The sequence below is a fragment of the Haliotis rufescens genome, unplaced genomic scaffold (genome assembly GCF_023055435.1).
Source record: "Haliotis rufescens isolate VD_foot unplaced genomic scaffold, xgHalRufe1.0.p SCAF_22, whole genome shotgun sequence".
Classification (NCBI taxonomy): domain Eukaryota; kingdom Metazoa; phylum Mollusca; class Gastropoda; order Lepetellida; family Haliotidae; genus Haliotis; species Haliotis rufescens.
Window position 1 is genome coordinate 1,175,734 of NW_025963913.1, and position 27,712 is coordinate 1,203,445.

General features: G+C 39.3%; 1 protein-coding gene across 3 annotated transcripts; it reads left to right on the forward strand.

Annotated features, from left to right (window-relative positions):
• The first annotated feature begins 398 nt into the window (after positions 1 to 398).
• Positions 399 to 25,760, forward strand: LOC124116602 (nuclear protein MDM1-like). 3 transcript variants are annotated; one of them, XM_046478003.2, is made up of 16 exons: positions 399 to 531; positions 2,498 to 2,612; positions 7,008 to 7,237; positions 8,952 to 9,332; positions 10,016 to 10,144; positions 11,508 to 11,663; positions 13,110 to 13,137; positions 14,113 to 14,239; positions 15,250 to 15,355; positions 16,268 to 16,500; positions 18,736 to 18,924; positions 20,627 to 20,835; positions 21,725 to 21,777; positions 22,309 to 22,474; positions 23,306 to 23,437; positions 24,522 to 25,760. In XM_046478003.2, the coding sequence occupies exons 1-16, from the start codon at positions 514 to 516 to the stop codon at positions 24,674 to 24,676; spliced, it is 2,427 nt and encodes an 808-aa protein (XP_046333959.2). In that variant the 5' UTR covers positions 399 to 513; the 3' UTR covers positions 24,677 to 25,760. The 3 variants fall into 3 exon arrangements, with proteins under 3 accessions (XP_046333959.2, XP_046333958.2, XP_046333957.2); XM_046478002.2 differs by lacking the exon at positions 2,498 to 2,612 and adding an exon at positions 4,703 to 4,817 and having other exon boundaries at positions 403 to 531; XM_046478001.2 differs by lacking the exon at positions 399 to 531 and having other exon boundaries at positions 2,459 to 2,612.
• Positions 25,761 to 27,712: the final 1,952 nt, after the last annotated feature.

The following is a 27,712-nucleotide window of genomic DNA, read 5'->3' on the forward strand; positions in this document are numbered from 1 at the left end:
CACGCAGTTCTTCCTTCTTCGGCAGTTGACATATTACTTACTGGTGGCTATTTCTTCACTTTTTTAAACCTTTGTTCATAAATTCTGAACTTCGAAAATAACGAAATAGAAATCCAATAAGTTTGGAAATTTCTGTAATAACAAACTAGATCTTATCTCACTTTTATATATCTCGGTGAATTCCATTGTGTAAGTTTGGAGTATGTAGTGTTTCTTCTTTCATTGTGCTCGCAAAAGTGAAAATAAAAACATACCGCTTGCAAGAATCAATTGCGCATTAATGACTGGAAAAATATTCATTTGAAATTGAGCTGCGAACTCGAATGGCTCACGGCTCAGAATCTGACGAAAACTCACAAAGTCAGGTATGGGTAGCGTCCCCTCTTTGAAATGCGCATGCGTGTTGCGGACGACGCGGTTTTGGTGGCATCCGGTGGGAGTTACGAATTCAAAGATTGAAAACAGTTTGTTTTGAATCAGATGATCTGCTCCTAATTTACCGCAAAATCAACCATGCCGGTAAAATTCAAGGTACATTTGTTAAATTCACTTAGCTTTTACTAATATGTAGACCTCAATATTTAAGAAAACATCAGCAATGAAATGTGCGATGCCGTCCATTTCAAATCTTGTCAACAGGGCAAGTCGTCACTTGTTTCCAAGGAAGGTGTTTACATTGTATGCAGAGGTTATTTACATGTAATGTATTTGCAGGGATAGTTTTTCATAGTAATGAGAGTATCTGATTAAATAAAAGCGTTGTTGGCTTACATTTCTTCAAGAATCACCTTGAAATAACCTGTATCAGGCCAGACCTGGGTCATGTCATGTATTTTCGTGTAGCACATTTGTCATTTTCCTGATAACAGAGGTTATGCAATACACATGAAGAGAACGTTCCTTGGGTTTTGACAGTTTTATATCAATTGCATGTGTAAATTTCTATGCACAAAAACCAAAAGTGGATTCTGTGCAGAATACTTAGCTACAGGATTTTGCTATGAGAATGTTCTTGCTTATCAAATTAATGTATTTATTTTGATTGCAAGTAGACGGATGTAATGGTTGTAAACTAAGTTAGTATTGATGCATTATCAAGGAAACTCCTCCCTTTCTATTTTATATTTTACCAGGTCCAGATGCAACACCAGATTTCAAGGTGTACGTAAATTTCAGTGCTGCACTCAAATTTCTGGGCATTTGTCAACCACTACTCTCTTGTATCATTACAATTTGCCACAGACTTGGAACAAAATCCTCATGTAACATCTTGTATGTTTACCGCAAAGTTTTGTTTTCAGCACGTTTACTTTACAATTCATTGCGATATCACAAAGAGGATCCAGATAAACCAATCAAGTCATACCAATCATTACCTCGCTAGTGAATCAGGTAACCGGCTGCCATATGCAAACTTCGATCCAACATGATGTATGATCCATTTTTTAAATTGGAGAAATTCTATCGCAAGAGATAACATTAGAGATGAATGGGAACACTTTCCATTTTTGCACTTTTAAAGTTTATTGCATTTATCAGAGAAATGTTTCTAAAAGTTTTCTAGCACTTGTAATACTGCTGCCATTTTGAAAATACACCATGACCTAAAAAACTAGTGATCCAGAGGACCCCTAAGTACTAATTTCAAGGTCCCTTACAGGAAATATGAGGGTCTTGTCAAGTAATGAAATGATGTAGTGTAGTGTCCTTTAAGATTTAATAATTACTTTAATGACAGGAACTTGAATTTGGTACAGTGATTATTACTGTGTCCCTCTGGACGCAGTTTTTTTTTCTATCTGTGTCTATTCTATACATTTGTGCATACTGGATTCACATTTATCTGTCGCGGATAACCCTGAGTTACCTCCCTTGCCTTGCGATTACAAGGCGTACAGTGATTTTGAGTGTACATTGTAATATGAAGGCATCATGAAATCCCAAGGCAAAGGTGCCAATAAAAAATTACGTCCCTTTGAGGAAGAGTTACCGTTCATTTTGCGCACATCAAATAAACTTCAAAACACCCAGTAATTTGAGTGCAGCTTTGGAATTTGTGTAAGCCTTGACATCTGGTGTTTCGTCCGCATCTGATAACTACTTGAACGTAAGGACAGGATCATGTGTATCACAAAAGTGATGCAGTAACAACTCTTAAGCTAGAAAGTGTCTGAGTACGTGTGTCTGCAGATTTAGCCACTAGATCAAAGACAGTGTAGTAAAATTCTGTTTGGTCTAGTAAGCTCAGCTAATATGAGTCCTTTAAATAACACTAAAATCTACTGAAAATGATGTAAAGAACCTTGTTTGTGCTAATAGACTAAAATGTCTAAAAAGACAGAGTGTAAAGGGTTTATTGTCAATTGCTTAAGTTAAGCAAACATATCATTAGGCATGTAAAATGGTAATAGCTCTAGAATTCATGTAAAGAATCATTTTCATGGCATATTGTATGTGTAATTAATTATGTAAAATGGAAATACCCATTTATTTACAGGGAAAATCAGACTACAAACAAAATTTCAAATGGTTTGATTCATATCGTAGCAAGGGTTTTGTACCAACATGTGAACAGGCAGTTCCATCAGCTGGGATGGAGACAACAAAGGCTTGTATGTTGTGATACACTCTTGGACTTGTGATGGCGTGTTGCATGCTGCATATCCTGCATAGACACCATGCTAACCTTTTGCTACGTTGCAGATGCTGGTTGTGGTTGTCTGTTTCATGTGCATACTACCATCACTACCGATACATTTTACTTTAGTGCTGACTAACTATAACCAACAGAGATTTCATGATACAATGTAGTAAATTTTGTTTGTTGTTTGAGACCGAAATCAACAATATTCAAAGGTGTAACTATTAATAGTTCAGGGTAAAACCAGGCCTCAAAGTTTATATTTTCACCAAGTAGCTATATGGCTACAAGTATATATTTTTTCAGGAAGCCAGTGGTAAAATCAAGAAGTCAAGCCAATAGTGTAGGTAACCAAAAGCATTAGAAAATATCTTTATCAAATAACTATTTATGAAATACTTGAAATTTACTTGAAATTGTATCTTAATGGTCCTGGAAACTACTTAAGTTTTGTTACTTGTGACTTGAACATGTTGAACAATGATGCAATTTATGTTACTAGATTATATAGGTATATCCTCGCTTATCCAATGAGCATTGTCAACTAAAATAAAGTACTAATTACATTAATTTTTATGTATTTTGGTTCATTGTCGACTTAAGAAGGAATTATTTGCGAGTACAATTATTTGCAGATGTATTTTCCAATATCAGCTGTTATATATTTTTGTGTCTACAGATGTGTAGCAATAGAATTTAGTAGCCACAAGATATTTTTCTAGGTATTCATTTGGCTACCTCTGAATTTTAGACAGTAGACAAACTGAAATTTAGGTTGCATTTTTTGGCTACCGTTTAAGTCGCAACTTTGAGGCCTGAAAACTATACTTTATTACACTATACATGGGGTAGAGCAAACTTTATTTCTTAAAGAAATATCCACTCCATCATGATGAGGCATCCAATAAACAATGATAAACTATGTTATCGTATCTTTAGCATGTTCAGACGGCCTCTTATAAAGAGCATCGGTTATAGTGGAATCCAGGGGACAATCTTCATTTAAAAAACAACCAAAAAATCCTTAAATATTCCAAATCCAATGGTAGTCAATTACTGCATTCCAGTATTTTACTCATTAAGGAATACATTAATGTAGGGAGGCCCTTTCCCAGGTTGATTATACAAATTTTTTTATTTGGTTACATACTAGAAGGAAAAAAGACACCGCCCGCCCGTACTATATTTTCAAAAACCCTTGCCTGAGAACCAATTCTTTTATTTTTTTTAAGCCTAATAATAAAAATATCATCAAATTGCATTCATTATTTATGTAGATTCCGGTTTCAAGTTTGATTGACTTGATCTAAGTACTGATGGCAGGATGTGTTGCTAAACAGTTAGGTGCATTTAGCATGTTTAGTGTCTGTTTAGTGTTGAATGACATTTAACTTAAGTGATATAAAGGTTTTCATTGACTCATGAAACCTGCATACTTGACACAGTCTGTGATAAATTAACATGATTAATGAAGTGTATTTGGGACAATCGATTGGATCCGGTATTGACAGAAGTATGGATTTGTCAAAGTCTGGTTTAAACAGATTACACTCTATGTCCAGATGAATGCCATTTTTTCCCTTGGATGAATATGTTATTCCTTATGAAAGTAAAAAATATGACGTCTAGATCTGTTGTTTTTTGTCTTGAACTGTTATCACCATGATCACAGAAAAGTTTATTTTTGTTGAATGAAGAACTTGTGTAAACGGGAACACTGCGGTTAGTTTACAAACACTGGACAGAAATACAGTCTACTTGACATGTGCTTCAGACCAGTGGCAGACTGTCATACATGTCAACATAGCTTAACACGCTAATGTAAACCAAATAAAAGAGATGTGTAATGGGTTGTTTTAAAAAAAAATAGACGATGGTGTTGGTGAAAACAGTATTGGTTATTCTAGCATGGTATCAGGTAAGGGGAAAGACAGATGTTTTGATGCTGTTTGTGGTTTAATTGCCATCAACACAGCTGAATGATCCTGCTTTCTGTGTAGATTTTGGAGTGTTGTATATATATGTGTGTGCATGGTAAAGTCAGGAGTTGGTAACTTTCAGGGTGAGTCAGAATACAAGGATAACTATCCTGAGTTTCAATCATACAAGAGTGCCTCCTTCGAACCCAGCCCAGAACAGGCAGCATCATCAGCCGGGCTGAACACGATGAAGAAAGGTACCGGTCACAGCAGCCCTTGCAGCTCATTCTAGCATCTCTGCACACTTTCAGTTACGATACATAGATTTAATTCACAATCGTATTATTAACGTTTGGCAGTTATTTTGTGGTTTTGTTTTTTATATTCAATTATGTTTTTTTATTTTAAAACTTGGGACGGGATTTAAGCATGTTAAGTGTTCTTTTTGTTTATTTTGGCATTTTACTGGTGACTGTGCCATGAAATGGACTTACCATCGCATCTTATTATGGATATGATGTATGTGTAGTTTATGTCTGTCACCTTGTGTGATTTGCTTTGTGCTTATCGTTTAGTAACCAGGCTTGCTTTTTGTTGATGCTTGTTAACCAAGAACAATCACAACTAACATTATATATATGTATCTTCTTGCACTATCTAGTCTATGTGTCTTGGTATATTGGAATACTCTTTAACTTGTAAAGAAAAACAGTTCTACAAATGACGTAAATTTTTTCTTATGCTTAGTGTTTTATCCCTTTTATTCTTTATCCTCAATACTTACCCTCATGATCATTTCTCTTTTTTGCAAATCAAACTCAAAAGTGAAAGTAGACACTAAATTCTTATCTTCGGATTTTTCGGACCTTGCATGTTTTCACTTGATTCTTGCATGTTTTTTCTTCTCCACTGTTTATGATTAGTTTGTAGTTGTCTGTTATCTACTGTCATCAACTTGGCAATTTGTTTACAAGTATCTTTGTTAACTGATATGTTTTATCAATATATGTTATTATGATTGTTTCCTTTACATAATTAACTTTTTTAGGGTATAAATATCATTTATACTTATCTTGACTTATACGAATTGCTTGTCTCTTCACATTCCCGAAAGGTAGTGGAAACTTCCTGTGCTGTGTTCCCAGAGACCAGAATGACATCTCTCCCAAATGCACCCCTCACAGCGCAGGGACACCCAAACCATGTGACCAACCCGTCTGACTCATCACTCTGATTTTTCACATCAAGCTATTTGGGATTCTTTTTTTCTGTGCATGTAATCTGAACCATCCTATCAAAATTACCCATTTTCATTTAAAATGTTTTGTTCAGATTACTTTTTCTAACATCCCTTCATCATCTCCATCGTTTATTTTTTTATTTGGCTGTAATTTCTCACCATGTTGGCTCTTTAAATATCCCCCGATTTTCATGAAGAAATGTGTCTTAAATGTTGCCATCATAATATTTAGACCGTGATCCTCACCCCACAGTGATAGAAACTTCCAGTTTTAGCCCACTAGTCCTTATGATGACATGGTTCTGTGAGAGGGGTGCATTTGGGTGAGATGTTTTCTGTTCTCTGGGAACACAGCACAGGAAGTTTCCACTACTTTTCGGAAATGAGAAGAGATGAGCAATTAGCATGAGTCAGGACAAGTATAAATGATATTTTTACCCTAAAAAATTCATCATGTAAAGGAAACAATGATAATTGATATTTTTGTAAGAGTGCTTAATATATAATGTTTCATAAAGATGCAGATGCATCTACTACACTGTATTTTGAACATATTTAGTATAATAATTAACATGCTTTAATCATGCGTCTTTTATATTTTATGACTTTATTTTTCTCTAAAGATATAAATAATTCAATTTCAGAAGTAATATTAATTGATTATCATGATTACTACAGATATGATCAAAGAATTGAATCTATTACTATTAGATGTTGGGGAGTCCTTGTGGGTTTGAATCCGTTTTTGCTCCAGTAATGATCCAGTAATGATCCAATCATCCTTTCCTTGCTTGTTGGTTTGACCAGATTGGTAAAAGTGAATTGCTTTTGGCTTCCCACCCATATCGAACATGATTGGAGGGGGCACAGGTGACCCAGTCGTCTAAGGCGCCACGATTCGCTGTGCAGAGTTGCATTCCTTGGGCACGCCAGAAACCCATGATTGTGGGTTCGAATCCAAGTTCCCCCCGATTATGTATCTAGGTTTGTCAGCACCATACCCGTGCTTGTGGGTTTCACCTAAGTGGTAAACGTCTCAGACCTGCATCAGTTCGGGCTTTCCTCCCACATTAAGCTGACATGCCGTGATATAACTGGAATACGGTTAAAATCGGCATTAAACCCAAGTCACTCACTCACATGATTGGACATTCTGGGATGTAACTGAATAGTGTTCTCCATGTACTCACCCACTGATGTTTTCTAGCACTGGTTACTGAGCCACCCCTACAGAGGAGGAGGAAAGTCACAGGCCCGCCGGTGTCTTTGTCTACTGAATTTTATGACCAGCGTTTGGCTCAGCCTGCCCGGGATTTTGCTTTGCTCGGTCAAAATGAGAAGTTTGCCAGCAATGTACAGTACCGACCAAAGTCTTGCAACTTTAACAACAACAATCGAGCTTTGTCACCACCAAAACAACTTCGCATGGAGCAGCAAGTAAGATACTGTGACATTATTTGCGATAGAACTGTGATGTGGAGTAACCTTGTCGCACACTGATACTGCCTGTGGTAGACTGGCCCTGATCTATGAATATACGTCATGTACATGTAACTTATGAGGCTATTTCATGCTGGAAACTCCCACAGGGCATTCCATGGTGGAATTGGTCCCAATGACCTTGTGTTAGGAGTCAACAGAGATGCATTGTGTGCTCACTTTTCTGATTGCGTGTCATATTTCCCTGATGACATGGATTGTTACTCTTTCTGTCAGTCACTGGTTTGCCTGTATCAGACCACAGGCCCTTGTGTCATTGCTTAAATATTTCTAGATCAATTAATATCACAAGTGTCAGACAGACCCGCACATAATCAGTAGAGGACGTAACGTGTACGTCAGACGGGAGACCCCTGACCTGACCTGAGAGGGGGTCACTCGTAGGCGTGACGGTCTGTCAGTGGACCATGGATTTCTGCATGTTGCACAAAAATGTCTCTATAAGTGTTATTTGTGAAAATGATAAAACAAAATTACGTAGTCATTGATCATCATACTAGTTATCGTATGACATGAAAAAAATGTCATAAGAAAAATAAAAAACGGTCAAATTGGGAGAAAAATGTGCAAAAATTGAGCATTATTGATAATAGGTGTGTGTCGGAAAGCGGCTTTGAAGGCAATTTTTCAGAAACTTCCAAGAGCAACCTGCGACTCACGATGGTAACTAAAAACTATCGACCAATCAGAGGGCTGCTTTCTGACACACCCCAATTCTGTGCGGGTCTCATGTCGGCCATTTGTGTCCAGTTGGTTCAAAGTAGCGAGTTGACTTCTTTCGGTCGATATTATTTCAAAGCAATAAAGAATTGTGAGGTGTCATGTATGGAAGTCGATAGAATAATCACCCTAGACAAGGTAGATAAGTTGTTGTGTCTGATTTGCGATTTTACTTTAGAAACAGCGATACAAGGTGAGTGGTGCTGTACAGAGTGTCTGGCCTTGTGTAAAGGTATAATAGGATAGTGCATTTCTGACACTCGTGATGTTAATTCATCTAGAAATATTTAAGCAACGACACAAGGGCCTGTGGATCAGACTTCATTATTTACATGCTGCTGTGATACAGCTGGAACATTGCTGACTGGCTATAAACAACATTCACTCAGTTCATTCACATTATGTAAAACAAGTATTAATTTGCAATTGTTACAAGTAAAAAATCTGAAGCTAAGGCTTATTAAAGTAAAAGAATTGATTCTCAGGCAATGGTTTTTGAAAATATAGTGCGGGTGGGCGGAGTCTTTTGTTATTTTATAGGTTGTGCATGCTAATATGTAACCAAACATGCCAAATACTCAGCTGTGTAACCAAATGAACAATGTGTACAATCAACCAAGGAAAGGGCCTCCCTACATAAATGTATTCCTTGAGTAAAATACTGGAATACGGTATTGGACTACTGTTGGACTTGTTGGGAATAGTAGAGGATCTTTTTATTTATTTTTTCAAAATGGAAATAAAAACGAAACGTGCGGTGAACTTTATGATGATGCAGGCGGTGTCTGAGAATCAAGACTATTATTTTTTTTTAGCCTAACACGTTAAGAATTCACCCAATTTCAGCAAGTTCAGTGTGTAAGCTGTTTGTAATTAACTGTACACTGAGTGTTTTCCTGTGTCACACATGTAACCCCTTTGTTTACACCAGCATGATCAAATCATTGACAAAGCAAAGCCTGCTCCGGTAGTTAACACACAGAAGTTTGTGGAGCCCCCAATGCCTCCCACCCCCCTCGCCCCACGCAGGGAGTCTGGCCAGGCAGCTCTAAAGACCAAGATGGTACAGACACACCAGAAGAGCAAGCCTGTCCCTCAGAAGACCGGTGACAAGGCTGTCCGTGAGCTGCCTCTGAAGCAAGCTGCTGGGAAGAGCAGGACGAAGGAGAATGAAGCACCGGTGAAGCAGGCTTTGAAGGATAAGAATCTCAGTGATGTTCTGGGAGAACTGAAGAAGAAAAAGCCCAGCATGAACGAGTTCACTCAGGCCAACATGGAGAAGGGTGTGGTTGATTCTGCCCCTGAAGCTCCTGTGAGTCAGCACTTTGATTGTTGTGGATTTAAGGGGTTAGGCAGTGTCCAGTCTTTGAAATTGATGCTAGTCTGCTAGCCCAAGACTACTATATTGTGCAGAGGGCAATTTAAGATCCAGTGATGATAGTCCTCATTGACTAGTGTCATTTGAGGGCTATCTTTTGAAACAGTTCTCAATGCTTCAATTTTGCTGTATAAAAAACAAAACAGAAAATATTTTGGTTTTATTCAAGCAGGACTTGCTGATTCACCCAAATTTTGACCTTGAGTTGGTCAGCACTATACCTGTGTTCACTGTTTTCACTTCTACTAACTGCGTAAATTGGGCTTTCATGTCACACATAAATGAAATATTGTTCAAAGCAGCAGTAAATCAACCCACTTAGTTATGATACACAAAACAACACTGAACAATGTAGGTCTTGAATTTAGAAATAGGTGTCAGATTGTTTCACACTGTCGTAAAAATTATTGTGAAGATATTTTTAATTTTTGGTAATGATATTTAGAAGAATGTCCCTTCAGACTTTGTTAATATCATGAAATTATTCTAATGACACATGTCTGCAGCACATTCTTTACATGTTTAATATCCTTTAATTTTTACTTTGGAAAGATACTGCATTTTTGATAGACAGCTTTGTGTCCTTCATTGTTCATGTATGTTTATCTCTCTTGCAGGCTGACTATGCCATGAAGTACAAGGCAGGTGTTGCCCCATCCCGGCCATCACGCAAACAGTCGGAGTACCAGCGGGAGTTTGAGTGGAAGAACAGAATAGGCTCTTCCCCCATGTTAGCTGCAGAACAGGTAATGAAGACTAACCTGATCTAATGATTCATGACTTGTGACTGGTGCTCTAGTGATGGAGTATTGTGGACTTGAGGATAAGGCAGCGCTGCAAGTGCCAAGAGTAGTGATAATCTGGAAGGGAGGGCTGTTGCGCCACGTCATGTTATTACTAGTCCAAATAAGCACTGGTGTCTACCCTGTTCTCCTGATATCAATGGGTGTACAGTGTTTGAATTTAGCCATGATGGGTAGGCAGTCTTTGTCCCCTCTCATACTAAGAATTAAGAATTTGGGGGATTCTTAGATTCTTCAACCTCAAGGTCACCAGGACCCCCTTAATTATTAAAAGTGGTGTATGATGCTGAAAGCGAAATGCTATATGCCATCATTACCATGGAGCTATATGCAAACTGAAAAAAAAATGTAACCCAGGCTTCGGATATCATATGGATATATTTTACATGAAATAGTAACACTTTTACAAAGTTAAAAATATTGAAGAGTGTCGGACATAGCTGAACCCATCTTCCCGAGGCAAGAGAGTTAACTGACTTCCACCTCTCGTATCACTTGCATTTGCTTCAAACAAAAATGGCGGCGCCGAGTCAAGACGATCTGATCGATAATCAAGATCTTTATTGTGATAAAACGGATCTTACATCGCAAAGTGCATCAGAATATGTGAGCACCTTGATGAAAAGCATGAAAAGATTTGGAAAATATCTGTTGACACCAAGTTGGCGGTGCACATGCTTTGCAAATCCTGCAATCGGTCGAAATCTGCATGGCAGTTTATGAACAGGATTGCGATTTCATTGCACGATTTTGATTGGACTATGCATAGACTCGTTAGTTCAGCCATAATCTACCTCCATAATACCAGCCTCGCTCGGCAAGGGTGGAAACTGGACTTTTATAGTCAGTTAACTCTCTTGACTCCACCCTTGACGAACTAGGCCTGGTAATTATGGAGTTATATTTTGGCTGGACTAACGAGTCTATACATAGTCCAATCAAATCGCCTAACGAAATCGAAATCCAGTTCGTAAACTGTCATGCAGGTTTCAGTCGATTGCAGGCGCTACAATCGAATCCAGAAATTCCAGCCTAGTTTGGCAAGGGTGAAAACTGGACTTTTACTGTCAGTTAACTCCCTTGCCTCGGGAAGATGGCAAATTTGGGTAAATTTGCTTTTTCATTGACTCATGCAAGCTTTAAAAGATAAAACAAAATAGTCTGTGTATATGTGCATTAGAAACAATAGTGTTGGTGAGTTACTGTTGTTCATACACACACAACATGATTGTTGGTGCTTGGAGTATGTGAGATCAGACTGCTACGGTGATTGCTAGATGTATGAGTTAAATAATCTTTGTTCCAGGTGGTGTACAACAGTAAGGTGGGGCCGGTGAAGACATCAGGCTTCCCAAAGACCTCCGAGTACAACGCCCAGTTCAAGAAGTGGAAGGCAGTGGAGAACGAGCCGGTCCCAGCAGTGAAGCGCGCAGTGCGGCAGATGGCTGCCACTAAACAGAAGGTAGGGACAGTGACTCCTGAAGATTCCACTTGTTTGCGATTGTACAGGAGTACCCATCTTTGTAAGTATGTGTGGTCGCATGTGAATCTGTGAGCTTTTGGATGTATGTTGAAAATTGTCAAAACAGAAGAGGATGTAACAAGAAATGTTTTCACTTTGTTTTCTTTTTTACATCTGGCTTGTATAAATGTAAAGTCTTTAGACAGGAAATGTTTTCTTTGTGTGTGTTCATTTATCAGGTTTATGTTTGGGCAGTAGAAATAAGACAATAATATCAATATTTCAACAACAAACAATACAAATATATCTATTGCCAATCTCTTTTCATGTAAAAAAGGCTCAAAGAAATATTACTATGTAATAAGTCAAACCGATGAAAGCTTAAAAGTTATTGACAAGTGGGAAGAGGAACTTTTAATGGATATGAACTGGCCTAGCTTATTTATCAGAGCACACAAAACTACTCCAGACCCTAAACTTAGATGGTTTCAGCTTAGATTGCTCCATAGAATTCTACCTGTTAATACTTATCTACTCAAGATGCATATTGTTGACAACTGTCTATGTACTTTCTGTAATGCCGAGCCAGAATCTATCCAACATCTGTTTTGGAACTGTAGGGTAAGCAAAAGTTTCTGGAAAAGATTTTCACAATGGATTGAATCCAAGTGTCCACATACTGGCAAGATAAATCTTACTTCAGACCTAATTCTTTTTGGCTTTTCAAAACATGTCCACACTGATGATATCTTTGATCTGATACTCGTATTGGCCAAATTTCACAATTATAGATGCAAAATGAAAAATAACCAACCAACCATTACACATTTCCAAAATGAGGTTAAATATTATTACCAACTAGAAAAATATAGACACTTTAATAAAGCCAAACAGACTGAATTCTATACGAAATGGGCTCCTTATGAAAACCTTTTGAAAATATAAACATTTGCTATTCCAAAACTTTACTAAATATATATCCTGCATTCTGTCTTCATAAGTACTAAAGGTTCTAGTGAGTGTGAATGTGTGTATGGATGTGTGCGAATGATATGTACTTTCTTAAAAAAACCCTGGTCATGTATTTTGACTCTTATCCAAACATGATGTACTTTTACCAGGAACAATAAAAAAAAAAAAAAAAAAAAAAAAAAAAATTTATTTCAATGTATTACCTTAATATTATAGAATATCAACAAATTTTAAGTCCAGTGTAATAATGAATAATGAATTCGGCTTCACAAACGTGCGTTAAAGCTTGATGAAAAGGTAAAAGAGGGTTCAAGGGGAGGTAACTCTGGTCAGTGACTTGGTGGAGAGCGCCCCTTTGCGGTGAAGTATGTTTTGAGTTCTGTGAGGGAGTTCTCTATATATTGCATCAGGATAAATAAAATAAAATATATTAATATACTACATATTCTAATTTATGTAATTTTCCATCGACAGGCACTGAAGAGGAGCAAGAGTGTTGGTGGTGAGTAATGATCTGTTAACACATGATATGATAATGAACACTTGATACTAGGGGGCTAGGCATGTGTGATCAGACTGCCAGGGTGACTTCTGAATGTACGGATGAGTTTTATACATTGTAAAACAATGAGGGAGAGGGTACGGATGGCCCAGTTGTCCAAGATTTGCTGTGCAGAGTTGCATCCCATACCCTTGACAGGATCCACAGTTCATGAGATAGAATCAGAGAGAATCAGAGGTTCACAGCTAGGTTCCTTGTGGGTTTCACTGAAGTGGTAAACGTGTACATGTTGCATCACTTTGTCTTTCTACCTCATTTACTTGCAGCTCCATGACTGAAAAATGTCCAAGGCTGCAATATACCTCCTCATTCACAGAGTACAAATTAATATGTATACCAATTTTGGTGAACTTGCTTGTTACTGAGATATTTATTTCTCCAATAAATTAAGTCATTTGTAGCATTTGAATTTGCTGCCTATCTGTCGTCCTATTGTTAGGCAGTGGACTAGTCATCTGTCATGTCTTCTGTGTGTTTTTAAAGCGTGTTCTACTTAACCATTTGTAAACGCTGCCAGTCATCAATAAGTAAGTTTGAATGTCATGGTTCAGTGCCACTTAGTATTATCACAAACAGCAATTCCTCATCTGTCTGGGGGGCACGCCAGAAACGTGTGATTGTGGGTTTGAATCCCGGTTCGCCCTGATTATGTTTCTAGGTTTGTCAGCACCATACCCGTGCTCGTGGGTTTCACCGAAGTGGTAAACATTTGAGACCTGCATCACTTCGGGCTTTCCTCCCACATTAAGCTGAAATGCCTTGATATAACTGGAATACTGTTAAAAGCGGCGTTAAACCCAACTCAATTACTCCTCATCTATCTAGCTGTTTGAGTAAACATACACTGAGTATGTGCCATGTGTTACTCCCCTTGTCTCTTAGTTCCAAGTAAATGCCTAGTTGTGTATGTGTCAGCTGTGGATGGCCGCAATGCTGCTAGACGTGGTCCATCTGTAGAACGGGACAGACAGGCTGGCCAGGAGGAGGAAGAGGAGGCTAAGGCAGAGGTGCCTAAAGCACAGCCTCACCATGGAAAACTCAGGTGGGACATTAGAATGTAGGTCTCCAGCCTGTGCTGGTAATGCTGCTGTAACTGTCACATCACCTGTAGGGCTGCAACGGTTCAGTTCGGTGCACCAAGAACCGGTACGTGTCGTCTCGATTCGATCTTCGATCTACAAGGTTCATTCCTATTTTTGTAATAAAAATGTAAAATTAAGAAAAATAACCTACCTTGTTGACGAAAAAAATTAAAAGACTTGCGTTCATATCAATGAAAATGTCCAAAAATGCATTTGTTTGAAACTTTTGACGACTGTCACTTGAAAACGAAAATAGATTAGAGTGACCTCTCTTTGAAAGCATGGCAGACGATGTGCTATCACCAGCCCCAAGTCATCTAAAATCTAAGGTTTGGGCTCATTTCAGGTTTAGGCAACAGTCGAAAGATGCTGCAACTTGTAAAGTTTGTTACATGGACATTAAGTTCAAGGCCGGAAACACGACTAATCTTTCAAACCATTTGAAATGAAAGCATGGACTCGATGTCAACGCGAAGACTATTGTATATTATTAGACTAATGAATCGAATCGAAAATAATGGAATCGAATGGAAATAATCGAGCATCGACCCGAATCGAAGTATTGGTGAACCGTTGCAGCCCTAATCACCTGCACTGTCCACATCATCACTTTGTGGCCATTTAGGACCTGCTAATGCTGACAATAATTGTCCCTCTTCAGAACTCTTACGCTGAAACACCCACCCAGCTATCCCTGTTCTCCCTGGTGTGTTTTTAGACTAGTAAAGATTAGGAAAATAGAGAGAGAGATGAGTCACACTGCCTGGTCCTGTGGTTCTGTTGCACCTGCACAAGGCAGGGTTGCGTTTGGGGGAAATGTTTTTCTGTTTTAAGTCAAACTATTCTAACTGTTGTATGATCTTAGCAACACAAGGACAATTAAACAGCCTTTAAAATTCCAAATATAAATGAAAACAACATCTTCTAATTAGTTCAGAATCTGAGATATATGTTTTGTCTCTATTACTAGGAGAGTGGTCTCTGAGTATGCTGCCAACTTCAAGAACCCACAGAAGTTCAGCTATGACAAGGGAGCATGGAAGGGGGCCGATCCTCCTCACATGTATGCCCAGAAGGTTGGTTGTTGAAATCTGTTAACGGATAATTTGTACTGTACTGTATTTGTCATGATTACTGCTCGTACTATCAACCACTGGTTTGCCGGTCATTATTTTTTACAGGCCGCTATGATGCTGATGGAACATGATGCAAAAACAACATTCGCTATCCTCTTCTTTGGGGTTCAGGGGCGGTCGGTTAGCCTAGTGGTTAAAATGTGGTTAAACCCATCTTTCCGAGGCAAGTGAGTTAACTGACTATAAAAGTCCAGTTTCCACCCTTGCCGAACTAGGCTTGTATTATGGAGTTATATTTTGGCTGGACTAACGAGTCTATGCATAGTCCATTCAAAATCGCGCACCGAAATCGAAATCCGGTTCGTAGAGTGTCATGCAGATTTCGGTCGACTGCAGGATTTGCAAAGCATGTGCACTGAACTCGTTGTCACTGATATTTTCTAAATCTTTTCATGTTTTTAATCAAGGTGCTCACGTGATTTGAAGCACTTCGCGATGTAAGACTTGTTTTATCACAATATAGATTTTGATTATCGATCAGATCGTCTTGACTGGGCGCCACCGTTTTGTTTGAAACAAATGCAAGTGACATGAGAGGTTGAATCTGATTGGTCAATAGGAGAGGCATAGAAAGGACATAACTCGTAATAGCCACTGGTGGCGCTACGATCGAGCCCAGGGATTCCAGCCTAGTTCGGCAAGGGTGGAAACTGGCCTTTTAAAGTCAGTTAACTCTCTTGCCTCGGGAAGATGGGTTAAACCTGGGTTCGAATCCTGACATGGGGACATTGTGTAAAGCCAATTTTTGGTGTCTATATTGCTGGAATATTGCTAAAAGCAGCGTAAAACCATACTCACTCTCTCACTTTGGGGTTGACGCTTTTTTATTCAAGCATATTTCTTTCTCGCCAGCCTGAAGTTGCCAGTGAGGAGCCCCCACTGAAGAGCTGGTTTGCTGAGGTTCTTGAGCTGCGACGTAAAGCCGATGAGTACAAGAAGAGAGCTCAGGGCACTCACTTCTCTCGGGAACACCTAGTGCAGCTACTGGCTAAACAGGCTGGCTTCTGGGACATCCCAACAGCACGTAGCAGCAGCAGCAGCACCCTGTCAGCTCTGTCACTGGAGGCTGGCAACCTTGTACATAAGTAAGTACATCCACAGACACATTGGGCTCAGGGTAACCTTGTACTTAAGTAGGTACATCCCAAGACACACAGGGTTCACGGCAACCTTGTACTTAAGTAGGTACATCCACAGACACACAGGGTTCACAGCAACCTTGTACTTAAGTAGGTACATCCCCAGACACACTGGGCTCACGGCAGCCTTGTACTTAATTAGGTACATCCCCAGACACATTGGGCTCACGGCAACCTTGTACTTAAGTAGGTACATCCCCAGACACACTGGGCTCACGGCAACCTTGTACTTAAGTAGGTACATCCCCAGACACACTGGGCTCACGGCAACCTTGTACTTAAGTAGGTACATCCCCAGACACACTGGGCTCACGGCAACCTTGTACTTAAGTAGGTACATCCCCAGACACACTGGGCTCACGGTAACCTTGTACCTAAGTACATCCCCAGACACACTGGGCTCACGGCAACCTTGTACTTAAGTAGGTACATCCCCAGACACACTGGGCTCACGGCAACCTTGTACTTAAGTAGGTACATCCTCAGACACACTGGGCTCACGGCAACCTTGTACTTAAGTAGGTACATCCCCAGACACACTGGGCTCACGGTAACCTTGTACATAAGTACATCCCCAGACACACTGGGCTCACGGCAACCTTGTACTTAAGTAGGTACATCCCCAGACACACTGGGCTCACGGGAACCTTGTACTTAAGTAGGTACATCCCAAGACACACTGGGCTCACGGCAACCTTGTACTTAAGTATGTACATCCCCAGACACACTGGGCTCACGGCAACCTTGTACTTAAGTAGGTACATCCCAAGACACACTGGGCTCACGGGAACCTTGTACTTAAGTAGGTACATCCCCAGACACACTGGGCTCATGGCAACCTTGTACTTAAGTAGGTACATCCCCAGACACACTGGGCTCACGGCAACCTTGTACTTAAGTAGGTACATCCCCAGACACACTGGGCTCACAGCAACCTTGTACTTAAGTAGGTACATCCCCAGACACACTGGGCTCACGGCAACCTTGTACTTAAGTAGGTACATCCCCAGACACACTGGGCTCACGGCAACCTTGTACTTAAGTAGGTACATCCCAAGACACACTGGGCTCACGGAAACCTTGTACCTAAGTACATCCCCAGACACACTGGGCTCATCGCAACCTTGTACCTAAGTACATCCCCAGACACACTGGGCTCACGGCAACCTTGTACTTAAGTATGTACATCCCCAGACACACTGGGCTCACGGCAGCCTTGTACTTAAGTAGGTACATCCCCAGACACACTGGGCTCACGGCAACCTTGTACTTAAGTAGGTACATCCCAAGACACACTGGGCTCACGGTAACCTTGTACTTAAGTAGGTACATCCCAAGACACACTGGGCTCACGGAAACCTTGTACCTAAGTACATCCCCAGACACACTGGGCTCATCGCAACCTTGTACCTAAGTACATCCCCAGACACACTGGGCTCACGGCAACCTTGTACTTAAGTATGTACATCCCCAGACACACTGGGCTCACGGCAGCCTTGTACTTAAGTAGGTACATCCCCAGACACACTGGGCTCACGGCAACCTTGTACCTAAGTACATCCCCAGACACACTGGGCTCACGGGAACCTTGTACTTAAGTAGGTACATCCCCAGACACACTGGGCTCACGGTAACCTTGTACATAAGTACATCCCCAGACACACATGAGTCGTGTTCCTTTGGGCCAATGGCCTTTTTTCACTTAGAACAGATTATCCGTAATTCCTTTGTAGATTATTGATTATGCTCTGAACTGTTTCTCTTTGAAAGCTGCTGATTTGTGAGACTGTAACTTGTCATGGCTATCCCCACCTTTAAGACACCTAAATTTCTTTCAAAAACCTTTTACCTGATTTTCACTTCAAGCCATTTCTTTATACAAACTTCAGTCAATAGCTCCAAAAAATTGTTGATGGATTTCCTACACCATGTTTATTAATCAAAGGTTGATCATGAGAAACAAGTCTGAATGATGCTATGAGTAACCTGCTTACTTTGTACTACTCAGGGCAAGTATGGCTTAAAGGTTTTCCTTCTGCTGAGCCTTAAGTTCGTAGAGAGTAAACAGGTAAAGAAAGCTATTTCTGATAATGAAATCATGTCAGAACCATTTTTTAAAACCTATTCCTGATCAGACATCTTGACAACTATTTAGAAAAATATTCATATTTTTTTTAACAGAACAAAGAAACAATTAAGATCAAAGAAAGAGTCCGAGAAGAATCTTGTAGACTTTGAGTCCTGCAAGGCCACCATCGCAGACTCTGAGACACCATCAGAGCCTGATGATGGTTTGTTTGAGGAGCGGCCGGCAGCTGGGAAGAAGAGCCGGAAGATGGCTTGGAGTGATGAGAACATGGAGCAGGATCAGTAAGTTGCATGCAGCCGTAGCCATTTCTAGCCCTGTGATAATGCTCTTTCAAACCAGTTAGTTATGTCAGATGTATAAAAACTAAATCCATAATAATATGTAAGAATAGATCAGATGGCAAACCTGAAAATTTCAAGGTCAGTTATCCTGTAAATCTGGAAAGTTTTGTGACCCGAAAAGTACTGCAAAAACTGCAATAGTTTCATGACAGTTATTTTTCCAGACCAACAACAAACAAAAAACGTAAGGATGCATATTTCGTTGATTCACATCAACAGATTATCAAACCACCCAGAACATGAATAAATAAATAATCCCTCACATCCTGTTTCCATATTACCCACTGTCATGCAGTGTCAACAGTCTAATCAGAAAACCTGACCAGGAAAATTCACTAACTTGCCACAATTCTTCAATTTCTTTACATAACACTGAGTAGTCGAGACAAAAGCCAGCCTTTAATATAAAAACTACTGTTATATAGACTTCTACTCCAACCTTCTCAACTATAACACATTCATCTTTAGTTAAAAAACACTCACTGACAATGAGCTACTTTTTCATTACTCTGCTTCCTACTCACGAAAAAAACATGTGAAAAGCAACTTTCATCTTTGGTAATCTCATCGACATGTTGTCCAAACTTTCAAGACGCAGTTGAGGCTATAGTTACCCACTCGCAATAATGTTGCAAAACTTGAAGTGATTAACTGTACAGAGCTCCAGATAAGCTTTTGGTATTGTGGGTATTTTACCCATGCACTTTAAAATCATTGGGTATCAGTAATTCTATCGGGGTATTCAAATTTCTGTTACCCACTAGTTTTTACACATGTGGGTATTTAAGTTAAATATTTAAAAACACTTTTCATCTAGTCCCTGCAAACTGGTGTCGTGTGGGTTCGAGAGCATTATAGGACTCAAAAATACCACGATACTTCCACAAGAAAGTGTGATGGCAAATGATCATGATGTAACTGTCATCGTGGAGTTTGGCAAGGTTGATGGAATGTCCGTTTATAATTTCAAAATAAGTTGCTCATTTGCTAATGGAATACGCAGGGTTACTTCACAATATTTCGATGATACCCCCAAGTTTTTTTTTGGTAACGAATCTGTAATGTTTGTTGGGTATTTGATACGCTTGGATTTTATTTTACTGCGTATTTCTGCATTTTTTATGCGTATTTTACACAGATACGCAGCTTATCTGGAGCTCTGACTGTATATTTCTAACCTGACACCAGTTCAGAAAAGTTTACTGTTCCTGCAAGTGTTAACCATTGTTAACAGGGACCTGGTAGAAGCTAAACTTATGAGATTTTGTTCTTTTGTGAAAGAAATTGATGGAAGCTTGTACCGAATAATTTTGAGCTGATTTGTGTATTCTTTGTAAATCATTTAGGGATCATAAATAGCTGTTTTTGCCTCTTGTAAATCAACAATGTTAGATGTGGTTGGGATAGTTAGGTTTCTTACATGGTTTATGGATTTTACAATCTCTATGCTGCATTTCCCACACGAGATTTGAATAGACACTAGTCCACTTGTGAAGACAATAGCTTATAAAAATTGTATGGACTATAGTCACATTGTTTCCTCCCCAAGGTAATGTTATTTATTGTTGCATGAACATCTAGTCTAAAATAAATGATGGACGAGTTGATGGTGTCATCCCTGATGATGTGCATGACTTTGCAGACTGGAAGAAGATGCGGTAGAGAGTGTCATCTCCCCATCAGTATCTTCTGGGACTGCCCAAGGCAGGATCCCCACCCCACAGTGGAGGCAAGCTGGTAAAACACCCAAGAAGACCAGGCACCATCTGGACCGCACTACCCCAGCTGTTGGGGGTGCCATCCTCACCTCTCCCCCTCATCCGGTCACCCGGTCAAGGTCCTCAAGATCAGGTAGCTGCAGTAGTAGATATGCACAAAAGACACTAATAAAGGACTGTTGAAGTAAACGATTTTGTCAGGACATAACATACGGGCTATTAATCTAAATAGTAGTTTATCATTTTTTAGTTGACTAGCATCCTCGGTTATGCTGTGTTTATATCTCCATTCTATTATATCGCCCCGATTATGTTTCTAGGTTTGTCAGCATCATACCCGTGCTCGTGGGTTTCACCAAAGTGGTAAACGTCGGTGACCTGCATCACTTGGGGCTTTCCTCCCACATTAAGCTGACACGCCGTGATATGACTGGAATACTGTTAAAAGCGGCGTTAACCCCAACTCACTCACTCACCATTCTATTATAATAAATACCATGGACCTATTCACCTCCACAGTCTCATTTAGAAACTTTCAACATCTCGCCATTACTAATTTAGTGGGGCGGTTGGGTAGCCTAGTGGTTAAAGCGTTAGCTCGTCATGCCAAAGACCCGGGTTCGATTCCCGACATGGGTACAATGTGTGAAGCCCATTTCTGGTGTCCCCTGCCGTGATATTGCTGGAATATTGCTAAAAGCGGTGTAAAGCCATACTAACTCACTCACTCACTACTAATTTAGTGCATATTTTTAACATCCCATCATTTGAATCACGCTCAAAACGTAGCTATGGTTGCAAATGGGTCCAGGGTAGTTATCATGATAGAACGGAGTTAGAAAACACTGGATAATCAAGAAAGTTGACTGTTGATTGTATTGATTGTGATCACTGAATTGATTATGTAACTGTGTTGACTGTGTTGACTGTGTTGACTCACTGAATGTAATGTTTTTGACTACTGTATGATTTGTGTTGAGTGTACTGACTTAGTAACTTTATCTGTGTCCTTATCTGAGCAGGCAGCAGTCAGGACACCTGGGAGGAAGAATCAGAGAGAAAACAATTTGGAAAGGTAAGCTTTACATCCTGTTTCTTGTTTTGTATGCATCCATATTTCTGATTTGAGGGAATAGACACAATTAATTTTGTATCCTTCATATATTTATATACTCAACATACAATCTTCAATTTTAGCAATTTTTATTGGATTAAGCCTAACTGTGACAGTTGGAGTTTATTGTTGCTGAAACAGATCTAAACTATATTGAATTATTCAGTATTTCATGAACTTTATGCTCGAGGTCAGTGAACAAATAATTTCTGTCATATGGTTATTTTGTCCTTTGTCATTTTCATGGATTGAACTGTTTCATGAACATACCATTCAAAATTGTTTATGCTACATTGGTCTTTTTTTTGCTTTTGCTTTTGCTTTAAGGAAAGTGATTTTGCCTCCATTGGCTAATATAGTAAACAGGATAAAGTATATGTACCAGAGTTCTTCATAGATAAACAATATTTTGTACGTGATAATGCCATTACTTCATAATAGTTCTCGTGTAGCATTAGTGTGTGGGGGATATAAGGTCAATGTTTCCTTCAGACTTATAACCTGAACCGACTGCTGACAACCCCCACGTTTGGACAGCCATCACACGACACACATGCCTTGAGAGACGATGCCGCCTCCATGGACCAGCCTCTGAGAACCACCTATGTGTTCACCCCCGGGGAGGATCTGGCCGACCTGGAGCAGGAGGTCGTGGAAGGTTGGAACACGTTTCATGATATCTTCAACTGACCTCAATTGAACATTTGCACGAGCTGTTTGATATTTAGATGTTAAGCTGAATGACTTTTTCCTAAAAACATGAAAAATATCACAGTACAAACCCTTGTAAAGGTTTGCTTGTAGTGAAGGATGTATGCAAGGATGGTGGAACAACTGCATAGAAATGTTTCAGATGACATGGCTGAATTAATAGAAATTAATGGATGTCCGAATTAATAGAAATTAATGGACCGAAAGTTATCACAGAAAATGAAAAACCTTGGGAAAATGAATTCTTTGAATATATTTTGCTTATCTACTTGTTATGGTCTCATTTTGTTTGCAACTTGACCAATTTGGTTGCTCGAAAGGGACTACATGCAACTTTGTACTGGCATCCTCTGCATGTGTAAGGACGTAAACATGTACCAGCTCCTTCTAGTTTCCATTTTAGATTATGTAAGTCCTTTCTATAGCTGGTGATAAAAGGATTGTTATCACAAGAAAAGGGCTTTCCTGAAAATGGTTTCAGAAGTTTTCTAAAGAAGTTTTTGTATTTTTTACTGCAACTGGATAAACAGCATTCTTGTTGAGAAAACGAATCTGTATACCTTCTGAAGTAAATGGTTCAGATCAATGTCAAAGGGAAGACAGCTAGCTGTCAAGATATCAATGGAGAGTTTTTTGTGATCTTTGTTTTTGCTGATGTAATAATAGATCATCTCATCTTAGTACAGTGTTTTTCAAAGAGTTCAGTTTTTAAAAATAATAGAATGACACAGATAATAAATATTTTGCTTGTTTTAACACTGCATTAATCCCATCACAGAGCCATTAGCTGCTGCCCCTGCTCGTCGACAGTCTCGTAGGAAGGAGAGGATGCGGCCAGCTGGTGTACCCTCCACCCTGCATGAGCAGATGGGTCAGACATACAACAAGCCAGTCCTCAACTTGCCTCCAGGTAGGGTGTCCGCTGTCATAAGTCTTGTAAAAAAATATTCTGTTTGAACTATATCTTGTAAAGTTGTAGTCTGTGGGATTGCATGTCAGAGTAGGCCCCCAGTACCATGGATGATCCATCTGTTTAGATCAGGTGGTTGCAGTGTTAGTCACTGATGTCATCACTGCCTGATGGCAGGAGTTGTTGACATAGATGCTGTCAAACACTGGCTGTCCAGACTCGATTATTTAAAAGCCATTCAGATAGAATACTGTAAATCTGGAAATAAATGCGTCTCCAAATTAATGCGACTGCTGACCCCTAGCTGAAAATGCGACTCAATATCAATGCGACTCCCCTCACCCCAGTGGAATGATACATATCCTTACCTTAATCCAACCTTACCTTAATCCTTACCTCAAACAGCAAATAGCACCGCTTATTAGTGCTAAGTAGAACACTTCCGTAAAAACAATAAACAGTGTTTTCCTAAATACAGCACACAGTTTATATGTTTAATCTGTTGACTGGCATTGAGGAAGTTCAAAGGCAATAAAATAATGGAACCAACAACAGTTCACTGATTGGTATGCGGAGAAGGTGTCAACAAGCATGGGTAGAACTCCTGACCCCAGCAGTGATAACTCACCGGATGACCATTGTGTAATTCCTATTCCTTGAATGACATTGTTATATACTTGTTAGAACTGCTGTTCTATAAACCGTGTTGGTGTTTATATACAAGTTGGTATTTCTGCTATCCAATGTGTTCAGTGAGGCTGTCTGATTGTTGATAGTCATTTTGGAGACATAAATGCAAAGTTGATTAACGCGAGCGATGACCACTCGCATTTTCCCCATTTGATTCACGCTCGCGTTATTTTCAAGATTTACAGTATTGCTGCAGCAGTTTAAGACTACACTCACTCACTACAGTTGTATTTCTTTTTGGAATTATTTTTTTCACTTGTTCATTTATCAAATTGTTATTAATGAAGTCCAATCATTTTAGCACCAAAGTGTTTTGTTTTTCTTTCCAATTTCAGTTATCGGAATATCTTGTCTTTGTCCTTAACCACTTCTAATATGTTTGTTTGTTTGACAGACTCTGAACCTGCTGAAGATAATGATGACAACGTGTCCCTCTCACTGTCTGTCCGATCCATCGCGTCCAGCTGTTCAATGGTGTCGGATATTTATGAGCGATCTAAGAATCGGAGGGACAACTTCTGGACAAAGGGAGACATTGCTACCAGATGAATACATGTATAGGTGTCTGCTGACTGCTGTGCGTGGTGTGCTACTGACTACCAACATCATCTCCTGTGTATCTGGATCATGATGGTTTCTATGCTGTGATCATGATATATCGATTCGTGACAATTCTAGCATCACTTTGAAATCAGAACAGTGCTGTAATACTGCTATTACTGTGCCGTTCTTAACCAGATGGTGTTTCAATGAGGCAGATGCTCATGTGATTTGTTGTTTTGTTTTCGAGTCTTCAAGTCATGAAGTATCTGTCCTCAAAGTACACAGCACACATGCTGTTGCTGTGTCCAACCACAATGACGCCATCTTTTTGTCATGATATTATTTGTTACAAACCTTCATCTTCATCATAGATATGAGGTTACAGCTGAGAAGGGTATTACCTGTCCTGTTGGTAGTTATTCTACAAGAATGTGATACACGTTCATTTTAGGATGAGAAATCACGTGTTTGTTCTTTTAGAATATTTTACCTGTTATAATGATGTACTATCATCTAAATTTGTTTGTTGAAATCAAATTATTCATTTAATATTTGTGGAAGTTGTTGCAGAACTTTGACTGTTGTTTTACTTCTCATTTTACAGTATGAGTTTAGTACTGACCAGTATTATTATTAGATTATATATTAAGCATGAAACCAGTGCAAATTTAAATTTATTTGACTCTTTTACGGTTGGGAGTACATGTATGGTTTTATTTTATTTTGTGCATGCTAGAATAGGTGCATTTCTTAATTTGACCTTAATCAGTGATAGTGATGCTATTGAAGTATGAATTATTACTTATGGTATTTTAATTTTTCTGAAAGATGCCAGTCTTCTTAAACAAGAAACCTTATATTTAGGGATGTAATGTTTAACGAAACGGAATAATATAAAATATATTAACTTAAGATTTTAGTCATTGTTTATTGAGTGTCCGTGAGTTAACATTCTTTATCATCAAAAACTGGCTCCCACAGGAGATATCGCTTGGATTAGATCAAGTGATATCTACACTGTAGATATCGCTGCAATGAAATTACATCACAATGCTTTGCAGACCATTGTGACGTTACAGCTAATTACTGTCTACAAATTGAAAAAGTTGGAAGAATGATGTTGGATGATAAATAAAATCTCACCCTAGTGTCTTTTGATATCATATATATCAACACTCGTTGATAAAAGTGGCAAAAATCCTCGGCAAGCCTCGGAGTTTTTCCACTTTTATCAACTTGTGTTGATATATTTGATATCAAAAGACACGAGGGTGAGTTTCTCTATTTACATAGGGGGCTGAGGGAGGTGTTTTCTTAGGTCATCATTGAAGGAACTGTAAGCTGTATCTCTCTCAGGTGTATCACAGGATGTGTGTTTACATTGCAGAAAATTGCACCATGAGATCAGAGCATGCATGGAAATGGTATGACAGAGCAGGGTATGAAACTCCCAAAAATTTCAGCCAGACCACAGGACTGGCTAGCTGAAAAACTTGCAGCCCTGACCAAAATCTGCCTACCCACTATAATCATATGTTTCTCAGGATAAGCTAACGGGGTTTCTTTTTGGTTACATTTTATCATTCATCTTTACATGTGAATTAATGCTTATCATCCGGAAATATTAAGAATATTTTCACATATGAAATATAACCCGACCGTCGGGCAGGGGGATTTGAAAATCTGGCAGCCCAAGTTGAAATCAACCCGTCTCGGACGGTCGGGCAGGCAGGTATTTCGAACACTGGACAGAGAACAAATTTGTTCCATTTTGGTTCATAATTATGTAATTTGAATGAATGTGATATAGTAATTTAACTATTATGTTTTCCAGAAATGAGCAGTCAGGAAAATAAAAATAATTGTTTCCAAAAACAATCTAGTTTGTGTAATCTGCACAAGTTTTAGCATGTAGATACCTGGTTGATCTATTCATTTTAATTATGCATCATCTAGCAAAGCTCACTGTGATACCGACAACATGATTGTTACTCTGCTTCTGTTTCAGATGCAGTCAGTGCTTGCACTTAAATGAGATACTCAACATTTTTGTGTAGGTTTGTTAATGTGTAATTTATACGATTTCTCAATGAAATATTCCCTATACACTAGCTATAACTATGACATTCTAGTAGTGTGTGACCTCAATAAAACATGTATCGATACCCGTTTTGATTTCTTTAACATTGTGGACACTTGAGTGTGCTAACGTCATGGAAACAGAGCGTCAGTGTCAGAGAATAATCACTCATGATTGTGTGCGTAACAGAAATAAAAGCAAAATTTGTGAAAATTACGCAAATTGAGCACTGAAAATCAGAGATGACACATGGCAGGTGTTTGTGAAGAGGGTATGCATATCCTGCCCTTCTCGTAGCACACCACTATTACACAATGTGCATAAGTTTTTTTGTTGCCTGGTGCCAGTACTCCTCCTTCATCCACTGTTGGTCTGTCTGTTGCTACAGAACTTTCACAGAATTTATGCTGAGGCCTGGCTACTGCAAGATTTTTTACAATGTACTGGGGGCGGTTGGGTAGCCTAGTGGTTAAAGCGTCACGCCGAAGAGCCGCGTTCAATTCCGACATGGGTACAATGTGTGAAGCCCATTTCTGGTGTCCCCCGCCGAGCTATTGCTGGAATATTGCTAAAAGCGGCGTAAAACCATACTCACTCACTCACTCACTTTACAATGTACTGCTTTCACAGAAACATGTCGGAAACCATGAGACAGACATATTCGTGTGATGAATTCACAGTGGGTTCTGTTTATCAGATCTTTTCTCTACATTGAAGTAAGCTTCTCATTATAAATACCTAGGACGCTGGGGTAACCTAATGATTAAAACGTTCGCTCGTCAGGCGGGGTTTGATTCCCCACGTGTACCATGTTTGAAGCCTATTTCTGGTGTCCCTCCCTGTGATATTGCTGGAATATTGTGAAAAGATATATAAAACCATGCTCACTCACTCATAAAATCAGCCATCAGAAATATGAGTATGTCATTCCTTCTTGAAACGAATGTTTCGCCCGAGAATGA